This window comes from Primulina eburnea, chromosome 11 (assembly GCF_022965805.1).
Source record: "Primulina eburnea isolate SZY01 chromosome 11, ASM2296580v1, whole genome shotgun sequence".
NCBI lineage: Eukaryota > Viridiplantae > Streptophyta > Magnoliopsida > Lamiales > Gesneriaceae > Primulina > Primulina eburnea.
Genome location: NC_133111.1, coordinates 37,184,447 through 37,207,507, shown reverse-complemented (window position 1 = coordinate 37,207,507; position 23,061 = coordinate 37,184,447). Strand labels below are relative to the sequence as shown.

The following is a 23,061-nucleotide window of genomic DNA, read 5'->3' as shown; positions in this document are numbered from 1 at the left end:
TATGGTTCAAATTTGTTAGACATATATCTTATTTAGATCATTAATGAAAAAATATTATTTTTTATGTCAAAATTATTATTTATTATTATAAATATGAGCATTATTAATCCGTGAGATCGTCTCAGTAATCTATATTTTTAACACGCGCGACTCCTTTGATATGAAATCATCCCACTTGGTAAAAACACTATCTAGATTGAGATATGGCATGATTGGTATTTTTAAAAAATTTGTAGCGATAATTGTTGATGTGGATCAAATTTTCTCAGAAATCATTGTGATTGATCATATCCAATTTTTTTTTTTTTATTAAATATCAATTTCGAAAAAATTATATGAAATTGCACCACATGCAATGGCTTCTTATACGTATCGCATGATATATATAATATATGTACCTTATTTTGGGCGAGCAATTCATGTGAAGACCCAAATAAATAACTACACAATTAGCTATTAAAACCATGAATTAAAACTCATTCGAACATTACAACCTTTGGCATGGAGGGAGAAGACATAAAGTCCTCCATTCAAACCATGCAACATTTGGCATAGAGAGGGAAGACCTAAAGTCACATTACATGAATTAAAACTCATTCAAACCATACAACCTTTGGCATGGAGGGAAAAGACCTAGAGTCATATTGGTGTCTCTAAATAGTGGCAAATGAATGAATGAAAACCACACCAAAACAACATCAAAAATTATCTCCAAAAGTTGTAATTTTCGAGTACCAAATATTCAGCACAATTTCAGAAGGTTTTGCTCATAGTTTTACAGGTCTAAATCCGATCTCCACCGTTCAGAATATACATATACGTGTTTGGAGCAACATATCCAAAATTCAGACCGATCCAGCAGATCAATATATATATCGACATACTTGTTCTTTGTAAGTATGTCCACATTTGCTTAAAAATATGTTATGTATGTTTTTGAAATTCGATCAGCATGATATATTCGTTCCTATTTGTTATGAACATTCTTGAACAATTTGTTATTGGATATTAGTTATAATATTTGAAAGCATGTTTGAAATATTTGAAATGCACTATAATGATTCGAATTAGAAATGACAAATAAAATTCCGATATTTGTTATGCTTTGTTTAAGGCCCTGATGTCGTGGGATATAATAATCGTTCTTTTGGCCTCGCTCATTAGAGGAGTAACATATATGAGACTGATCAGTAAACCATGAAAATGAGATGATTTTCAGTGCTATGTTGTATCTTGTTCGTGTTCGATTCAACATGCTTATGATTGAAATTATGATAATGTACCGTATAATTATAACCTTGATATTTGTTATGCCCGATCGACCCCAATTTATTGAGTATTTCCTAAATACTCACCCCTTACATTCCCAACCCAGATAAGAACGAGGAACAAATCGAAGATAAAGAACAAGAATACTTTTGGGGATGGTGATCCGATTTCAAGACCAGACTTGTTATTCTATCTTTTAGTTAGATTATCATATTTTACGCTTCCATATTTCGTTTTAATCACATTGTAAAGACACTTATTGATTTATGTAATACACTGGCTTTTGGCTATTTGATGTACTATATGACTTGTTACACGATTTTAAATTATTAAACAACGCTGATGGCACGTCTCGGTTTCGCGGCGTGAAATTTCATATTTTTTTAATACATTTTTTACATCGAATTATTTGGTTCTTCGAGCAAAGAAATACGTATGCACGATGAATATTTAACGATTCAACCCTTAGATTTTGAAAAATATCGACAAGCAGGAAACATTTCAGTTTGGATAGTGCAAGTTTTTAATTAACTAAATGGGAAGGGTTTTATAATTATTGGAATGCATTTTCAATCGTTTGCACAATGTAATTTAAATGAATATGTGAAATGATACAAATATTCAGACAGAAACAAAAGTATTATACCACTTATTTGAGGTTGTTTTCATTTAAATGTCTCTAGAATTTGTGATAATTTGTTCTAAAATTAGAAACCGAAATTAAGTGAAAAATATCGTCATAATTAGCTTCGGAATTTATCAAACAGGCATCCGAAAATTTTAGAAGGGAAATTCAATTTTTTCGGCTCCTTCACAATTTAAAAAGGACGCTCTCAAAATCCCCTTCTCTTTTACAAAAAAAATTCGGCTTGAGTCGATTTTTCGACGTGTTCTATCTCTACGAAAAAAATATGTTCTAATTTTTCTAGTGCAAATTAGAAGAGGAACAAACAATCCAGTCGTAGATTTGATTCGAAGATTAAATAAGTAGATCGAAGAACGTTCGTAGGGATTTACAACAAAAGCTGCGTCCGCTTATACCGGCATAGTTGGAGCCAAGTAAAAATTGTTCACCAAAGGTAAAAGTTTTAAACATCTTATGTAAGTTTAATTAAAATCATACGAGTGTCCAAATACATCTTGAATGTCAAGATCTAATAAAATTTTTAAAACTTCTGCTGCGTTTGGGCACGAGAAAACCGAGATCCAACAGTGTTATCAGAGCAAAGTTTCTCTATATCGTATGGTTTTAAATCATATTGAATAATTTATTTCTAACCACATAAAAAAAAATTTCAGAAAATTATAGCACCATAAAATTTATTTTTTTCAGAAATAAAAAAAAATTCGAATCTGCCCCGAACTGTTCCGGGCAGTCCGTGCGCGCAGTGCCGCGCTGCTTGCGTGCGGCGCCTAGAGAGTAAGCGCGCAGTGCGGGTGCGCGGCGTCGGGACGCCAGCGCCCAGCGGGAGCGCGGCGTCCGGCACGCCTGCGCCGGCCATTCGGCACGCCTGCGCACGCCTGTGCGCACAGCTTTCCCACCAGTGCTCGAGACGATCGGGCAGTGGGCAGGGAGCGCGGGCGGCACGGGCAGCGACCCGGGAAAGTCTTAGGCACTGTGCTGATTACTGGGCTTGAATTGTTTAGGCCTAAAATACGATTTTCTGATTTTTTTTCAAAATTTTAGATTAGATTGATATTTTATGCAAATAGTTCAATTTAATTTTTTTGAAAAATTAATTTTTGGAAAACTAATAATTTTATTGTAAAATAAATAATTAGAATATGATTTTAATTATTTATGGTAAAAATTAGTTTTACAAGAAATCAATTATTATTGATTTAATTAAAAATTAAATAAAGATGTTTATTTAATTTATTAAATTATTTAATAATTGTAATGGTTAGTAATAAAATTATTAGATGTATGATTTCTCAGTTAATTAACTTTGTTTACTTATTGTTTAATATTTGATATTAAATGCATGAAGATGATCGAGAGCCTTGACCATTATGTTAGGTGCATGTTAGGATATTTTACTGTTTTATTCATTTTGTTAATAATTGATATTATTAAAGTGAGCCTGGTTTATGGCACATTCTCACTCCATGAGATGTATCCCTTATGTGCCATGGCTATTTAAATGTAATTATTAGAAATAGCGAGAGATCAAGACTAAGAGATGGTGGGCCTGATGAACAAGATGAAGACATGTAAAATATTGGAAACTCTTGTAATAGTTGTATTTGCATCACTGCATTCACCTAGGTTTTGGACATGGATCCATAAATGGCTCACATAGATCTAATAGTGTTGGAAATCGATCATCCTTGTTTATTGTTGAATGTCATATTATGATATATGCGATATATAGTAGTATGCATGTATGTATATTATTAAATAATATAGTTACATGAATCCGGCAAACATACAAACTCATGGCATGTGATTTTTAAATTAAAATGATGAGACAATTTTAAAATTAAAATCCCTCATTTTGAATATGATTCAAAATTTATATCAAACTGTATAAGTAAAAATTAAACTCTTTTAATTTTTCTTTGCCTTCCATCAACCGTGGTTGCATGCTGATCGCTACCCGCAGACAGTGTCTGGCTCATATTATTAGGGAGGCCTGGACGCCGGAAACCTGTGACTTCCACCGGACATATGATGTGAATTGAGTGGAACTCCCATGACTTCGGTTCATATTATTGGGGGAACTCATGGCGACCGTCCACTACAATTCAAAAATGATGGGTCGGTTTGACACGCGAAAATAAACGGCGTCATATTATTGGGTCCTTATTAAACGTGAGGCAAAACACGCAGATGTTGCATAGAGATGCAATTGGATTCTACCTTTTAGAAATTATAATTGGCTGATATTATTCGGGATTATAATTGATTAATTGGACTCTATGTGCCCACTAAGGAAATACGATTTCTCTTTTTCATCAGAGGGTGGTGGAAATATCAAAATAGTGGTAGGGGAATTTATGAAATAAAAATCCATATTTTATATCTTAAAATTATTTTAAAATAATCGGCAACAATTATTCTATTTCCATATCAGTACATTTTCGATTTCATCACGTAATACATTTCTATTATAACAAGCTAACCGAATCTAATTTTCAAGAATGGTTGGGAAAATTGTTCTGAATTCAGAGAAAATGACATACACACTAATGTCAGTCCTGTTGAACTGAAAAAGCATGCAAGATGGTAAAACCATAATATGCAAGTTAAAGTGTAACATGCTCGCTTCTATGTCAAATGAACTGTGGGACAGTTTGAGGAAATATTGAATGCTGCTGACATTCGAATGCACGTGCAAGAGTTGCATGGTGCATGAAACTCATCCGATGATGCACACCACTTTCAAGGAACTCATGACTACACGTATGCAAGTTAGGGCTTTGGCCCATGAACGTGGTGTACGTATGATTGAACTTATTTAGAATGTACTGGACCTGGAATATGTGATTCCTAACGAGTTACTAGATAACATTAATTTATTGTCTTTCTCTTCCTCATTTTACGGGGTTATGGTGGACTTCAATTTGAATAAGATAGATGATAGCCTTGAAGAGCTAGTCAATACGCTTATAACTTATGAGATCACCATAAAACATGAAATTGTTGTTTTTTTAATGGGTCTCTCGTCAGACGAAAAATGACCCATAAGGTAAGGGAAAGAAATGTTCTGCCCCTCACAAGAAAAACAATCCCAACAAGAGGCAAACTCTGAAGGACACTTAAAGGGCTTACAAAGCCCGATAAGTCAGAACATATTTATTTCACTGCAAGAAGTTCGGACATAAGAAATTATATGCGCCAGAAATGTTATAGAAATAATAAGTGAATATCAAAGTAAACATGATTCCAACAACAAACAAAAGAAAGTTAGATGATCCAAATCCCACACAAATATGACACTCTAGACTAGGACATATTTCCCAAAGAAGGATGTACAAGCTGGTGGGAGAAGGCATGTTTGACTTGTCAGACATAAATTCTCTACCTACTTGTAAGTCCCGTCTAAAAAGAAAAATGACCAAGTCTCCATTCAATGGAAAGGTGGAACGTGCACATGGTCTACTGAATTTGATCCACATAGACGTTTGTAGCCCGCTAAATTTTAGCACAAAATATGTGCAATCCTACTTCATTACCTTTACTGATGACCATTCGAGGTATTTGTATGTTTATTTGATGAAACACAAATCTGAAGCATTTGAAAGGTTTAAAGAATTCAGATCTGAAGTAGAAAAACAGCTAGAAAGAAGTATTAAGACACTTCGACCTGATCGATGTGGAGAATATTTAAGTGCTGAAATTTTGTGTTATCTAAAAAAGAATGAGATTCTCTCGCAGTGGACTCCACCAGCAACACCACAATTGAATGTTGTTTCTAAACGTCGTAAGCGAACCTTGTTGGACATGGTTCGATCCATGATGGGATTCACTGAATTGCCTACATCGTTTTGGGGTTTTGCGCTTGAAACCACGACATGTTGTTGAATACTATCCATACTAAAGCAGTGGATAAAACACAATATGAGATATGGATGGGAAAAACACCTAAATATTCTTACATGAGAATATGGGGATGTCCTGCTTACGTGAAGCAGACAATGGGAGACAAATTGGATAGTAGATCCACTTTGTGCTACTTTGTAGGATATCCAAAGAATTCTGTTGGATATTATTTCTATCATCCTAATGGAACAAAAATGTTTGTTTCAAGAAATGCCACATTTCTAAAAAAGAATTTCTATCAGATAGAAAAGATAAGATGATAGAACTTAAAAAAATTCTAGATACTCCCTCAACTATAAAAGTTGAACCCATTTCCCAACAACCAGTAGTTGAAGTACAAGCTCCTAGAAGGTCTGATAGGGTTATTAGACCATCTGCAAGATATACGCTTCTTCATGAACAAAGCCATGATGAGCATCGTGTTGGATGTGATCCAATTAATTTCAAAGAAGCAATATCTGATACTGATTCAACCAAATGGCTTGAAGCCATGCAGTCAGAAATGGACTATATGTATCCAAATCAAGTCTGGACATTAGTGGATCCACCTGAGGGAATCGTTCCCATAAGATGCAAATGGATCTACAAAAGAAAGCTTGGGGCGGATTAGAAGGTAGTGATCTTCAAAGCAAGATTGGTTGCAAAATGTTATACTCAAAGACAATGAGTTGACTATGAGGAAACTTTTTCACTAGTTGCTATGTTTAAATTTATTAGAATACTATTAGCCATAGCAGCATGATATGACTGTGAGATATGACAAATGGATGTAAAAACTACATTCCTCAATGGAGACATCAGAGAAGAAATTTATATGTCTCAACCTGAGTGATACATATCAGTAGGAAGTGAGCATAAGGTATGCAAACTTCAGAGATCAATATATGGTCTCATGCAGGCGTCAAAGAGTTGGAACCTCAGATTTGATAACACTATCAAATACTTTGGTTTTGCTAAGAATCCTAGGGAACCATGCGTGTACAAGAAAGTTAGTGGGAGTACAGTGACATTCCTAGTACTTTATGTTGATGATATCCTGCTCATTGGGAATGATGTAGGATTATTGCAATCAACTAAAGTATGGTTAGCAAGTAAATTCTCAATGAAAGACATGGGTGAAGCATCCTATGTATTGGAAATACAAATCTATAGAGATAGATCAAAAGAATGCTGGGGCTCACTCAAGTGATTTATATCGATATCATTCTAAATAGATTCTCTATAGAAGATTCCAAGAGAGGATACTTACCAATGTGTCATAGTATTACTCTATCTAAAGCTATGTGTCCCAAAACAGATGAAGAGATAGAGATGATGACAATTATTCTATATGCATCAGCTATTGGTAGTATCATGTATGGTATGATATCGACACGTCCTGATATTGCTTACGCTCTGAGTGTTACAAGCAGATATCAGGCGAACCCTGGTCCAATTCATTGGAAAGCCGTGAAAGATATTCTTAAGTACTTGAGAAGAAGTAAGAACTTGTTCATGATTTATGGGGGTGGAGAATTGAAATTAGAAGGCTACACTGATTCTAGCTTCCAATGTGACGTAGATGATTCGAAATCGACCTCTGGTTTTGTATTCATGCTAAATGGTGCGGCTGTCTCTCGGAAAAGTTCCGAGCAAGACACCGTTGCGGATTCCACCACTGAAGCTGAATACATTGCTGCATCTGCTGCAGCCAAAGAGGCAGTTTGGATGAAGAATTTTGTATAAGAGTTGGACGTTATTCCTAATGGAGTTGATCTAGTCCCGTTGTACTGCGACAACGCTGGTGCCATTGCGCAAGCAAAGGAACCAATGTCTCATCAGTTATCCAAACATGTACTGAGGAATTTCCACATCATCCGAGAGATTGTGGGAAGACGAGACATATCAGTCGAAAAAGTCTCCTCTGCAGATAATGTTGTTGATCCACTTATATAGCCCTTGCCAGGATCATTGTTTCAGAAGCATCGCGAAGCAATGCGATCAAAGTTAAGGGTAGTTGGCTCTAGGGCAAGTGGGAGATTGTTAGAGTAGATACCCTGCAAGCCAACGGTTGGATAGTGAATTTATTGACTCAAGTGAAATAAACAATCTTTATTTTAATATAATTTAACTTTTTAATGGTTTCGTTATACTTTATCTGTATACCAATGCAATCAGCATAGATAAAGTCCTTTATTTTTTAATACAAATGAATCGTAATTCGATGTGGAAACTCATTTGTAAACACTGCATATTCTAAATTCGTTCATAGTCGATTTAACCACCTAAACATGGATAAATGTCGCTTGAGCTCGAGACTAACATCTGTGATGTTGTGTACTGCGTTTCTAGGTAAGGGTATGGAGATGTCTAAACATGAAGATGTGTAATCATATGATGATTATACCGAACAACTCTCTCTCGGACTTTCCAAGTGGTTATCATTCATCGAGAGGATAAGTCCGTGGTTATGATTGTACACCATTAGTCCTTATGACCAGGGGAAACACTGAGGCTCTATATGCTAGGGCTGTGCTTTGACTCGTTTACCGGCTCCAGGAGAGTCATTAGGTGACGAGGTTGGGTACAGTTGCGACACATATATGAGCTAGTGCATTGTAGTCGGGAATTCACCGCTCACCTACGGGTGTGGATATCCTGTGTGATCTGATGAAATAATAGTGAATGAAATCTCTGGCCAGAGTATGAGATGTACGTTAGAGAAGGAGTTCTCAAATATTACACGCGATGCCACTTCACATGGTTATCGAATTAATATGCAACCCTCGATGAACCAATGGTTGCAGATTCGATCGGGATATATGAGATGAAGGGACCGTACTGTACGTTAATCATAATCGACTGGTTCTTGCAGGCACTATCAGTGATACCTAGAAGATCATGGGACGATGCTACTAGGCACTCTTACCCTGATCCGATGGGTGCAATCAGAAATATGATTTCTGACCTTCTTATGATCAATTGTTGATAAATAGAATGAGACAAATTAGGGTAAGCCCGAATAAAAGATTATGTTCTGAATCACAAAGAGTTGTGAACCCACGGCTGTATCTCTGAACCATTGATGGTCACACAAGCACTTGATCGTTTGTTCTCGTTAAGATAATAAATTCATGGAGTTGAATTTATATTATGATATAGTGAAGTCAAGGAGTTGAATTTATGATAATTAAATATTGAGAAAAATAAATTCAAAGAGTTGAATTTATGAGAGAATAAATTCAAAAAGTTGAATTTATATTATGATGTAGTAAATTTAAGGAGCTGAATTTATGAATTTATAAAATTTGGAGAGAAAAAATTCAAGGAGTTGAATTTATAATGGTTGAGAATTTAATTTATTCAACTCAAAAGTTGGGTTTATTAAATATTAAATTTTGGAGGTGATAAATTCAAGGAGTTGAATTTATAAAATTAAGGATTTAATTTATTAAACTCAAAAGTTGAGTTTATTAAATATTAAATTAAATATTATGGAAAGTATGTTTAATAGGCTTTAAGAGTACAAGTCCAACATACTAAATAATTAAAGTTCTTAATGGACTTTGATTAATTAATTAAACTAGTTGGACTAGCCCAATTAATTAATCAAGCCCATTAATGTTAATTATTGTAATTAGGTCATGTACTTTTTTTATTTTAAATTTTTTGACATAAAATCATAGCCTCCACAAAAAATTGGATTATGAGATTTTCGAGACTTATGGGATGCAATTTTTTGGAATCATTAATTAACTTAATTGATTTGATTAATTAAGTAAAGTAATGATTAGAAATAATAATAAAGATTTTTTTTTAATTAACCAAGAAGCATCTGAAAAGTTTAGAAGGGAATTCAATTTTTTTCGGCTTCTTCCCAATTTAAAAAGGAGGCTCTCAAAATCCCTTCTCTTTCACAAGAAAAATTCGGCTTGAGTCGATTTTTCGACGTGTTAATATCTTCTAATTTTTCTAGTGCAAATTAGAAGAGGAACAAGCAATCCCGTCGTGGACAGACCCGGCTCTAGAGGTAGGCGCCCTAGGCAGCCGCTTAGGGCCTCTCTTTTTGTTAGGGCCTCTAATATAATTAGGGCTTTAGTTTTGGGCTTTTTTAAATTTGAAAGTGGACTTAATCAATAAGAAAATCAAGCCCGAAAAAAAAATCATCAGTTTTTATGTGATATTTGTATATTTAATTTTAAAAAAAAATTATATAAAACATTCACCTAAAAAAATAGCCTAGGGCCTCCAAATTTCTGAAGACAGCCCTGGTCGTGGACCTGATTCGAAGATTAAAGAAGTAGATCGAAGAACGTTAGTAGGGATTTACAACAAGAACTAAGTCCATTTATACCGACGTAGTTGGAGCCAAGTGAAAAATGTTCACCAAAGGTAAAGGTTTTAAACATCGGATGTAATTTTAATTATAATAATACGAGTGTCCAAATACATCTTGAATATCAAGATCTAATAAAATTTTTAAAATTTCCGCTGCGTTTGGGCATGAGAAAACCGAGATCCAACATTGCTAGGGAGGTGGCTCGAGCTGCCACTGAGAGGGCGGATGTAGCGACTCAGGAGTGGACGGACCTTTGAGCACGGATGTCATCACTGCGCATTATGACATTTACCATTTCACATAGAGACTCCTGCCTTCACCGTTCAGGCATACACCGTCTAGGCATCCGAGGCCTCCACCACTACCCAAGCATCGGTTGTACATCCACGACGCGTATGGCAACGACAATGACGATGGCAACGAGGATGGTGATGAGACTCACGAACCCAATGAGTTTTGTTAGCCTGTTTACGTTTCTTCGTATTGAATTCAAATAAAAAAACATGTTTGCATTTTATTTTTGTAGTTCGATATTTTCACCCCGTGTGTGAACAGTAAACATTTTTTTTTCTGAATTATGTTATTATCTCGCAATTTTTTATTTGTGTTTTGTGTAAGACATATTAACTTGTTCAAAAAACATTTCCGCTATACAAATTAAGTAAACACTGTTTTTTTTAAACTGTCTCTAAGATCAACAAAATTTTTAAACTATCAGATACGGTCTTCATGATGCACTTGCCGTCTGCTGACGGTCTTAAAAATCAATTTAAGAGCCATTTACGTGCGAAAGCGTTTCGTCGCTCAATCGACAAACTAGTCAATGCTTAACGAACGTGAATCTTTTAATGAATCATTTCCTCCACGAAAGAACAATGGTGTAAAGCCCCAATAACCTCGAAATGACGAAGTCGATCGGCTATACTTAGAAATTATGAGCGGGACATAAATGTATCTCAAACTAACGGAATTGACAATTCTAGAATAAATAGTGAGCTATGACTTACATCAAATAATATAACAGATGACAATCGTCTTAAAACTTTAATGAACTAAAAATAAAGTCTGAAGGTAAGTGATCTAGGCTAACTTCTATCTGTTCATTTCAAACACTACAATATAATAAGGGCAAAGAGTTAGTTGCTAACTCAACAGCCACAAGTCTCGTATAGTTTATTAATACTAAGTTTAATTAAAAAAAAAAAAACTAGCTAAAATCGGCCATTCATATCCACCAACTTGTCCAACCCCTTGACCAAGGGTCCAGTCCAGGTTATATATCTAATAAGTGAGTGTTACCTCATTTCTAGGTACATAGGTGAATATGGTTGGTGAACAACATAACAAAATTGTGTCTATATATATTTATATATACACATATAGTTTTGTTACGCTGAACACCTACCATGCACACTTATGTGAGCATCAATGAGTTTTCACTAACTTATTAGATGTACAATTTTTCTATTTTTCTTCAAATTCAATAGGTGATGACATCTCATTGATGCTCAATAAATATGTATAATAGATATAATATCAGGCAGGCAAAAGGACCAGCATTGTCTCACTTATCCTCTTCTGTTTTTCTTCAAAACTAAATCTAATTAACTTATGATTATATATCAAATCATCACCTCATCATTAATCCTCATATCTTGCTACTATACCTACATATGAGGAATGATGAGGTGATGATTTGATGTATAATCATAAGTTAGATTTAGTTTTGAAAAAAAATCAGAAGAGGAAAAGTGAGGCACTGCTGGTCCTTTTGCCTGCCTGTATTTTGCTTGCTACATTGCAATTTGCAGTGTTTGGTATTGTCATTTTCCTTGGCAGGCCGAGTGATGACCCCATTACTAGCTCATTTATTCATCTGCAAATTAAATACATTGTTGAGTATTTATTTCATTGCCGGCAGGTTGCATGTTTTCTCAATTTAAATTTCAATCTTCTGTTCCATATTATTATTTCATCAACTATAACTTTAGGGTTTGGTTTGTATTCCGTGTTGTCCAAATACTCAATTTGATCATTTATACATCATCGATAAGAAAGACCCTCTCGTAGTTTTGGGTTCGAATCCCACCGACTACGTGAGGTATTTAGTAACGGCCGGTGTTAAGTTTAGATAAATTCTTCGTCCCATTGTATTAAAAGAAAAAAAAGAAAGAAATTAAGAAAATAAATACCAATATATATTATAACCCTTAATCTTGACTATGTACCATGCAATATTGATCATGCCGTTGCACTAGATATCTGAACTATATATAAAAGAAGTGCCCCTTAATTGATATTCTTAAACGTGCGGATAAAACTAAATTGCATAAATATATTCATTTACCTAAAATCATATATTCGAATTATTTATTTTCCTATATTATTTATTTACACTATTATCTAATCATATATTTGTTTTACCACAATTATATTGGTGATTATTTAAAATTTGAATTTTTTAGTAATAATATATTAAAATATTACGAGGGAATACAATAATATGTTAGAATAGTCAACTATGCCAGCGAAAAACGAACAAAAATCAAGAAACATAAATCCAAGCACAAAAACCATCGTATCGTTCATGTCATCACTACATTTATTAGATATTACACATAAATGATTTAGGAAAAAAAAAAACAAGGATAAAAAATTAATAATTATTTCTTCAATGGAAGAAACTCAAAAAATTGATAATCAGGAGCTACGATGGATTGATCCTCCTCCTCCTCGCATGGCCGCCTGCCGCCGCTTCGAACCGGGAACAACTGTAGGGTCTTCGTGTGCTCCTCCACACAACTACCACCAGCTGCTCCGCCGCACTGTTCATGCAGGCTTGGAAAATGGTGGTGGTTTAAAGGGTTTGTGTCCACAGTGGCGCCAGATGATGAGTTAAATAGGTTGTTGGGAGATGCAGCAGAAGAAGAAGAAGAAGACGACAAATGCAACATTTGCCATAGACTGGGATTTCTCCTCTCTTCCAGCGCCAGTTCTGTCTCCTCATTGAACTGTACCCATCCATCTGCTTTATTACCTTCTGCCCCCCGTCTTGGCATATTTTTCTAATATTTATTATTCCATAGGGATCATAAATAATTAGATCTCAGTAAATTAGATTATGTTATATATTTGTACACAAAAATTTAAGCAGAGAAGATATGCATTGTCAAATTTCACTGCTTAAAACTTAGAAGTACAATATTTGGAAATTAAAAAAAGACTGTCAATCTTTCTATTCTAATTATTAGAAGAAAAAAAATCCATCGATCGAAAATAAAGCTTTGACGACGCTTGAATAATACCGATACCAACATTTTCCGGTAAAATATGTAAATACTGCTATAGTTTTGTTGTGGTGGTGGGGGGGGGGGGGGGGGGGAAACTTAGTGCTCCGGTACTTAAATGTCAATCATATAGGAATATTGAATAGGAAATATCGGATACTAAAGAAAACTGCAACTTTTGTTTCGTAACTCGTACGTTTTCATTTTTATTCAGTCAAATTATAGCTTTGGTCAACTAAATTGCACTTTTAGTTTTTTTTAAACCAAAGCCGACATCGAAAACTGATGAATTTATACCGAAAATTGACGATGTGCGTGGTGCTGATGTCTTGTCAGTATTTGAACAAAAAAATGAATAGAATTGAAAAATAAAATTCAAATGATTAGAGTAAGATCATAAATGGACCGAGAACATAATCCAAAATAAAAAAAATTGCGAGTTACCTTGTTGAAAATGTAATAAACCATTGAATATAGGACGTATAGCTAGGACTTCTCCCCGTTTTTTCCCTTATATATATATATATATATATATATATATATATATATATATATATATATATATATATATATATAGCTAGGACTTCTCCCCGTTTTTTCCCTTATATATATATATATATATATATATATATATAAGCAAATAACAAATAAAATTTCATTTATTCACATGATAAAGTGCCACGAAAATGTAGGTGGAAAGAAAAAGAAATAGCAAACAAAGAGCAATTGAGCAGAACTCTATAACAGTAGCAGTGCCCATTGAAGTTAATTTCTTAACCTAAACATGTTTCCTAGCTAGCCAGAAAAACACCCACATATGCAGCTTTCAGGCTCTCTCCTTCAAACCAAAAGGTTTTGGCTACTTCCCATGTCAATCAAGGATGGTCCCGGAAAATGAAGAGGGGACTAAAACTTACATCAAATTAAGTATTATTTTTTTGTTCTAGGGGGAAGATCCTCGATTTAAACATCACTATATGTCCATGTCACACATTCGATATGGCTCATACTCTCAATAAAACATGATTTTTTTTTAATACATATATTTCATGTGAGATATACATCATGGGAGATCTTTCAAATGCAAGTAATCATTGGCTAATCATGAGATATATACTAGTACTTAAACTTTTATATTGGTGCTTTAATTAGAATATCCAAGAATTTCTAAAATCTATAGTAAACAAAAGGGTAACTTGTGTAGAACAAAAAAAAATATTCTGAATCAAACTCAAAGGGTACTGGTGAAAGTTTAAAAAAAAAACCTGTGCAATAGTGGCGGTGGATTTTTTGGGAGATGCCAACTTCTTATAAGTCTGTTCAACTTCAAATACTGACCCATTTTCTCCTGCGAGAAGAGTGGACAGAAAGAAAAAACAAAACAGAATACAACTTGTTAGAGGTTATCTGAATATGAAAACAATATGCATCGCAAAATCAACCATCATGACAGCTTTCCGTGACGAATACTACACTTGAAAACAAATCGGATCGCTGAAGAGGAATCGTGTGTTACTATACAGAACCGCACGGTTCTTTCTTTTGTAACTTTCATGCATTAAAGCGGGTCGAAAATATAAAAAAAAACGTATGGATATATAAATGCTAGCTAATCTATGCTTTTAATTACCAGTCTAACCCTTCAGTCAGTACCTGCTGATGATTGTTTCTTTCTTTCTAAGTTGGGAATTTGGTTCACGTTATGAGGTTCTTGATCGAGTTGGCGTCGCCGTTTTTGGCGTTCTCTGGCCTTGTGATTCTGGAACCAGTAGAACACATTCTTGCCCTCGATCTTGCCGTATCGTCGGAGCTGCGCTGTTATGTGCTGGATTTGCTCGGCGGACGGGGTTCGGACGCCTCGGCGATACAATTCTTCGAGGGTTTGGAGCTGCTCGGGAGCCGGGTTCCAACGGGAGCTAACCACGACTTGTTGTGCACTAAATTCTTTCTTGTTTTGTTCAGCAATCACTGCAGAAATATGCATTAGAATCAAGAAAAGAAGCAAGTCAAATGGGTTTATGGGAACGAATTAGCTCAAGACCTAGTCCTTCCTTAAAATCCCGCACTAAAATTTTAGTGGCATTTTGTGGGGGGCAAGAATCCCATGAATTAAACCTAGTCTTGATTATGTTAAATTTAGACACATATATTTCTGAGAAACAACTTTAAATTAAAAAAAACTTGCCAAAGTGATGGTTTAGGGCAAGAAAATGATCGGTCCCATGGCTGTGAGCTGCGGATGTGGTGGCAGCCGCGGTTATCGGCATGGAAGGGCGGAGTTTCCGTCCATTTAATGAATCTTGAACGCTACAAAGCTGATCTCCGCCGTCGTTGCATCCCATCATCCACATCTATCTTCTTGTCTTCGAATTTGGTTATTTCTTAATCTTCTCAAGCTAGAGTAAGAAGTAAAATAACTGAACATGAAAATTTTGTGGCATATGTTACACTTGTATCAACAGTATCAGTACTGGCCTACTTAATTATATTATCAATTCAAGAGAAGCTAGAGAATTAAAGTCGAGTATAAAATGTAATATATTGTAAAAAAGAGAAATGGAAATGAATTGTCATATATATATATATATATATATATATAAGAATAAGAATAAGAAGAAGAAGATCAAGAAGAAGCAAATGGCATATGTGAGTTTCAGAGAAAGGGACTGAACAATGAAAAACGACGTGACGATGATGAGGGTTATCATAGGCCTCATCACCTTATTTTTTACAACCACATTTATTGTTCTTCTCCCTCTCTCGTGCCTTTCGCACTTATTCTCCATCCAACTGCCCACTCTTCGGATTTTCTACAGAAATTTTATTCATATACATACATATATATATATATATATATATATATATATGTATATATATGTTAATAAGTAACATTATAGGGGTATGAAACATAATATTTCAATACCAACATGTGGAACTAGAGATTGGAATAAGTGTGCGATCGAGCCGAGTCAATTTCGAGTCCCACCCATGTTACTTGATTACGACTAGACAACACTGTGATTTATCTGTGTTATTAAATTTCAGTTTAAGTCGAATATTTTTGTTTTACTTTGTTTTTTGTGTGTGTAATTTTATATTTTTTTGGACGTGACACCAACATGAGAATGACGTATGCATTGTCATGTTAACAGTCATGATGAAAACCGACTAATCTTAGAAATATATAAGTAATAAGAATAATAATAAAATTTGACGATACAGATAATCAAAACTATAAATGACAAAAATACATATTTACTAAAATTATAATTTTCTAATGGATGATTAGTAGCCCATCTGACACCAATATCTTAAATTTCGGACGACATCTCGAGTTCGAGACTCGATTGTAACAAGCTTCTCCACCAACTCAATTTTTTTTACAAGTTTCCATGTTTAATAATTCACAGATAAGCTCAAAAATTGGATATTTAATTATAATGCGTACGTTATAACAAAATTAAGAATAAAATGGTACATTTGTTTAATATTTAAAAATAAATGCGAACTCAATTGATTGAAACCATGATGACAGTAACTTTTGAATTCAAGCTCGAGTCGAGTTTTCCACCAAGCATGAAGCATCTCAACTCATTATTGTCTTAGGTTGTAGTATTTCATCACATTATTCCGCAACATTTTACCTTTTTTACCTTGTCTCGACCAACATGAACGTTAATATTAGAAGTTCCCAGATTTTGTTTAATTCTCGTTTGTCTTGACCTTGTATTTCATTTATCTAATTTATATCATCAACAACTGAAATTGATTTCAAAAATATTTATTTACCCCCATTCATTAAAAAGTAAAGATAAAACATAATTTTGAAACAAAAAATAATAATACAAGCTGTTGGACCATTTTATGTTTGTAACTTGATTTTGATGTTAACAAAATTTGTTGTTTTGTTTCTAACAACAAAACTTGTTATTTTGTTTCTAACAAGTTTAACTAGTGTGCAGAAATGTTAAAACTGATCAGGTCCCAAGCTGACCAGCTCCGGAGCCAAAACTGAAGCTATCGAGACGCCAACTGATTGCCAAACTGATCCAGTCCAAACTGACTTCACCAGACCAGCTCAAAGAACCAGTTCACCAGACCAGTTCAGAGCATCAATTGTAATTGATCAATTCGCATATCACGACAAGACTATCAAATGGAATCCAGCTAAACACGAATATACAAGGTACAAGCTGCAAGCTACTTCACAGAAGAAGGTACAATAATGTACGTTACAGCAGAGCTAAATGAGGAAAGCTTCCAGAACAGTTGTCAGAATAAAGAGACATATCATAAAGAAGCACATGCAAATACAACATACATTATTATTGAGTCTTCATATACGGTTAGCTAAGCGACTATAAATACCAGATCAAGACCATTGAAGAATAAGCGGAACAACAACAAAATACTAGTGTGTGAAGAAGACAGAGAGCACGCTCATTTCATATCAACTTACTAGAAGCAGTTAGCCCAGTTGTGTGAGAACATTTTCGTGTTGTATTGATTAGATCATTTCTCACACATTCACACACAATCACTCATATATACAAAGAGTTGAGCTTATTGTTTAACTGAGTTATTCCTGTGAGAACCCAAATTTTTGGGCACATAATTAATTAAATATAGACATGTATAAAAATTTATTTTCGAGTTATAATAAATTTGAAAATATAAATAATACATGTAAATCGAAATCCAGTGCAAGATACACAGTAAATTAATGCTGGATATCCACCTAATTGGAAATATTATATTGTATATAAGGAAGTTTTCTCAATAAGGAAGCTAGCAAATTTGCAATACAGTCCAGATACGTCACGAACCTGTACAAGAAAGCAGTCTACGTTCATCCGAGAGAGATTAGTGCAATCACCCATTTGATTAGCCATCAGCGTCATTCGTGGAGCGACTTCAGAGCTTACCTTGTAAGCTGATTTTCCGTGCCTATAAATAGGAGGACTCTTCATTCAGAACTTGCACTCCCAAATCTCGAAATCCTCTCTAGCATCACCGTATTTTCGAAACTTTCATCCTCAAGTAGCGAAGCTCTGCCGCAATCTCACCATTCACGTTTCCTTGAGCAGTCAGAATACTGTAAGTGGGCTTTTGATATATGTATTCCTTCGTAAGCGGATTTTTGATATTATTATATAAAATTGCACACTTATGTTTATTTTAAGTGGCTCTCGATATTTATATTCTTTTGATAAATACGGTTCACTTGTTTAATTATTTTTAAAGTGGACTTTTGAATATATATGTATTATTATATAAAAGATTTGGCACACTTATTTTCTTTTTAAGTGAGCATGATATATTTCGAAAACAAATTAAATATGACTTTGAAAATTCGATCGGCATGATATATTCATTTCTTTTGGTATGAAATCCCCTGAATTATTCGTTTTTCGATATCAGTTATAATATTTGAAAGGATGTTGAATTATTTGAAATGTACTGTAATGATTTGATTTAGAAATGGTAAAGGAAATTCCGAACTTTGATATGCTTTGTTTAGGCCCTGATGCGGTGGGTTATAATAACCGTTCCTTTGGCCTCGCCCCTTAGAGGAGTAACATATAGGGGACTGATCAGTAAAAACCATAGAAAATGAGATGATTTTCAGTGCTATATTCGTATTTGTGTTAGTATTTGATTCAACATGCTTAATATTGAGATTCGATAATTTATTCGTATGTATATCCTCGATATTTGTTATGCACGATCGGCCCCCACTTGCTGAGTATTTCCCAAAATACTCACCCCTTACTTCATTCCCACCCAGATAAGAAAGAAGAGCAAATGGATGAAGATGAGCAAGAGCAAATTTTGGGGATGGTAGGAGATCTCGAGTTATTCCAGAAGTTTTAAAGCTTAGTTTATGTTTATCGCTTCCGCATATTTTTATTTAAGTTGTAAAGACGATGATTTTATGAATAATAGACTGGTTTTGGTTTATACTGTGCTACGAGGCTTGTTGTTTTCCAGGTTGTAAAACAACGCCGATGTCGACAAACCCCGGTCTGGGGGCGTGACATTTAAGTGGTATCAGAGCCGCCAGGTTCATAATCCGGTTGGGGAAGAAAATTATTCGGGAAAAAAAAAAATCGGTGGAATTTTAAAAATCGACCAATGCAGTCCCATTCGGAACGACCAACGAGTAATATCACAACTTGTTGCGAGGCATAGTCTGAAAACACGAAATTCCTTTATTTAGATATTCGAAATTGCGTTTTTGTTATTTTAGGAAAGTTTCGTAGAACTCATAACATTTCGTAGAAAACTCAGAATTTAATTCCGTCAACTGTTCTAGATTCCTCTCAACGTATTATTTTTATCCATGGGTCAATGTCCAAACTTTATACTTTTGGAAACTTTCTCGAAAAATCCCGTTCAACGTGTTTCTTGAACTACTTGTCGAAATTTTATGGAATTGTATTATGAGAACAATTAGTATTTGTATTTATTTTTGGGAATATACCTATAAGAGATAAGTTGACTGAAATTTCTAATTTAAGATAAAAGATTTGACTCGGGGATGATAAGTTATTTATGGAAACTAATATGAGAAAAGTTGATATAAAAACTATATCACAAGTTTTGGGTATTCCAATAGAGAAGTTGATTTTGTAGTAACAATTAATTGTGTGGGTATTAAGTTTGGGTTATTAAGAATGTTAAGCGCTAACTTTAAATATGTAGGACCTTCAACCTTGGAATATCTTGTGAGACAATATCTCCAGGTTAAAGAATTTATATTATTTTGGGATAACAAGTAGGCTATGACCTTACGTAAATAAAATAAGTTATGAGATATTGATGGGTATCAAGGAAAGTATAGTACAATAAGTTTTGACTTTTATGGTACTAAGAATGATTCAAAGGGAATGACATTTAATGAACTCCTTTGTATTAGAGTGTGATAGATAGGCTCATGATCTTGATAAAAGTAAGATTTAGTAAAAGAATAATTATTTGAGATAACGACTATGTTATAATTTCGGATTTTAAGCTATAGATCGATATTGAGTTAAGTTTCAATATTCTATATGGGTTTTAATTTTTGTGATAGTAATCGGGATAATTTCAAGATAAGATTAAATAAGCATCAATCGCATATATTGAGTGCCGACTTGATTCAACTCACTTCGATAGATTTTGACGCCATCTTAAGGATGAACTGATTATCTAAGAGCCATGCAATAGTAGATTGCCAGAGTAAGAATGTCAAACTCTGAACCCCGAACCAAGAAGAAATCAGGTACCATGGCAACGCCAAGGAACGGAAATACATTTTTTTTCTGTTTCCCAGACTTGGAAAGCCATAATATCGGGCGAAGAAATTTACCTAGCAATGGTAAACAAAGTGCAAGAGTAGATGAGCTGAAGTTGGAAGATATTCTAGTAATACGAAAATTTTCGGGCGTTTTTCTAGAAAGGCTTCTTGGAATGGTCTTGGATGGTGAAGTAGATTTCGAGTAAATTCGGTACTTGGTGATGCACCAATCTCCAATGCACTGTACCGAATGGCTCCAGATGAACTCAAGGAGCTAAAAGAACAAGTCTAAGAGTTGTTAGACAAAAAGCATATTATGTCAAGTGCATCTCATTGGGGAGCTGCAGTCCTATTTGTATGGAAGAAAAATGAAAGTATGAGATTGTGTATAGATTATAGAGAACTCTATAAGATCGCAATCAGGAATAAGTATCTTCTTCCAATAATATACGGTCTTGTCGATCAACGTAAAGAGTTACAATCTTCTCTAAGCTTGACCTGAGGACATGCTATCATCAGCTAAAGGTCAGAGCAGAAGACACCCCAATGTCAGCATTCAGAATAAGGTCATGTGAGATCGAAATCAGGAATATCAGTGGAACTAAGAAATTAGAGGCAAATCTAGATTAGCCGAAACATAAGAATGGAACCGAAATTAGAGGCTTCTTTAGATTACCAGGCTATTAGCGGAAATTCGTCGAGGGCTTCTCTTCAGTAGTCGTATCACTGACGAGACTCGCACAAAAGAACTATGAATTCAACTGAAGAGAGAGATGTTAAAGAGCTTTCAAACATTAAAGGAGAAGAGCATCTACACCAATGTTGGTATTATCTACTGAGGACAAGGATCAAAGGAAGATATCAGAGGCGTACTCATGGAAGAGAGGCTAGTCAACTAAAGCCACAGAAGCAAAACTACCATACTCACGATCTCGAGTTGGCAGCAGTGATCTTTGCTTTGAAAATTTGGAGACACTATCTCTACGATGTCAAGTGTGAAATATTCACTCACTGACCACCAAGTCTCAAATATTTGTTCATTCAAAAAGAATTAAAAATGAGACAAAGACGGTTGATAGAGTCACTCAAGGACTGTGACTTGACAATAAGCTACCACGCCAACAAAGCAAATAAGGTAGCCGATCCTTTGATTCAAACATGGGTAAGATAACATAACATCATTCTCCGCGCAACCATGCCTTCGGGAAGCAGTCAAGTTAAATCAGAGTCGAGACACGACACTAGAGAAGTTCAAAGAACAAGCCAAGAAAATAAAGTCATCAGATTTTCAAGTGGACCCAGACGGAATCCTAGGAATGAGAGGACGATTATGTGTGCCAGATATCAACAATCTTCGATAAGAAGTGATGTAAGAGGCACATAAGTCAATATTCCCGACCCACCCAGGTAGTACAAAGATGTACAGGGATTTGAAAGTAAGTTTCTAGTGAAGCATAATGAAAAGAGATGTCACCGAGTTTATATCTAAGTGACAAGTATGCCAACAAGTAAAGTGTCGTTCATCACTGTGCATGGAAGAAATAGAGGAGACAGTCATAACTAGGCTAGAACTAATCCAAGAGACAATGAAAAAATGGTCATCATCAAAGATAGACACAAGGTTGCATAAGACCAGCAAAAGAGTTAGTCTGATCTTAAAAGGAGACCAATGGAATTCACATTGGGCGAAAAAGCTTATATAAGGGAATCATTAGATTCAAATAAGCTGAAAAAGTGAAACCTCGGTACGCAGGACTATTCAAAATTCTGGAGAGATTGACACATTGTCTTACAGAATAGCATTGCCATCAGATATATCTAGAATCCACAATATATTTCACAAGTCCAAACTAAGGAAATACACCTCGAACCAAAGCCATGTTATGGAAATTGAACCGCTAATGATCAAATGTAACATGGGGGAAGAGCTGAAATATGAAGATGTCTCTATTCATATTGTGGACACCAAGGACCAAGTACTAAGACGACGTATCATTCCCTACGTCAAGGTGCAATAGTCAAAACACACAGAACGAGAAAACTACTTGGGAGTTTGAAGAGAAAATGCGCAAGCAATATCCTTACCTTTTTGAAAGTCAAACCGACTCAAGTTTCGAGGACGAAACTTCTAATAAGAAGGGAGGGATGTGAGAACCCAAATTTTTGGGCACATAATTAATTAAATATAGACATGTATAAGAATTTATTTTCGAGTTATAATAAATTTGAAAATATAAATAATACATGGAAATCGAAATCCAGTGCAAGATACACAGTAAATTAATGCTGGATATCCACCTAATTGGAAATATTATATTGTATATAAGGAAGTTTTCTCAATAAGGAAGCTAGCAAATTTGCA

At 34.7% G+C, this 23,061-nt stretch overlaps 1 protein-coding gene across 1 annotated transcript; it reads right to left on the bottom strand.

Moving 5' to 3' along the window:
* Nucleotides 1–12,678: 12,678 nt before the first annotated feature.
* LOC140804636 (WUSCHEL-related homeobox 1-like) lies at nucleotides 12,679–15,978 on the bottom strand. The gene is made up of 4 exons (XM_073160708.1): nucleotides 15,606–15,978; nucleotides 15,074–15,388; nucleotides 14,686–14,768; nucleotides 12,679–13,198 (listed from the first exon to the last, which is right to left on the bottom strand). Exons 1-4 carry the CDS (start codon nucleotides 15,769–15,771, stop codon nucleotides 12,797–12,799), a joined length of 966 nt encoding a protein of 321 aa, XP_073016809.1. The 5' UTR covers nucleotides 15,772–15,978; the 3' UTR covers nucleotides 12,679–12,796.
* Nucleotides 15,979–23,061: the final 7,083 nt, after the last annotated feature.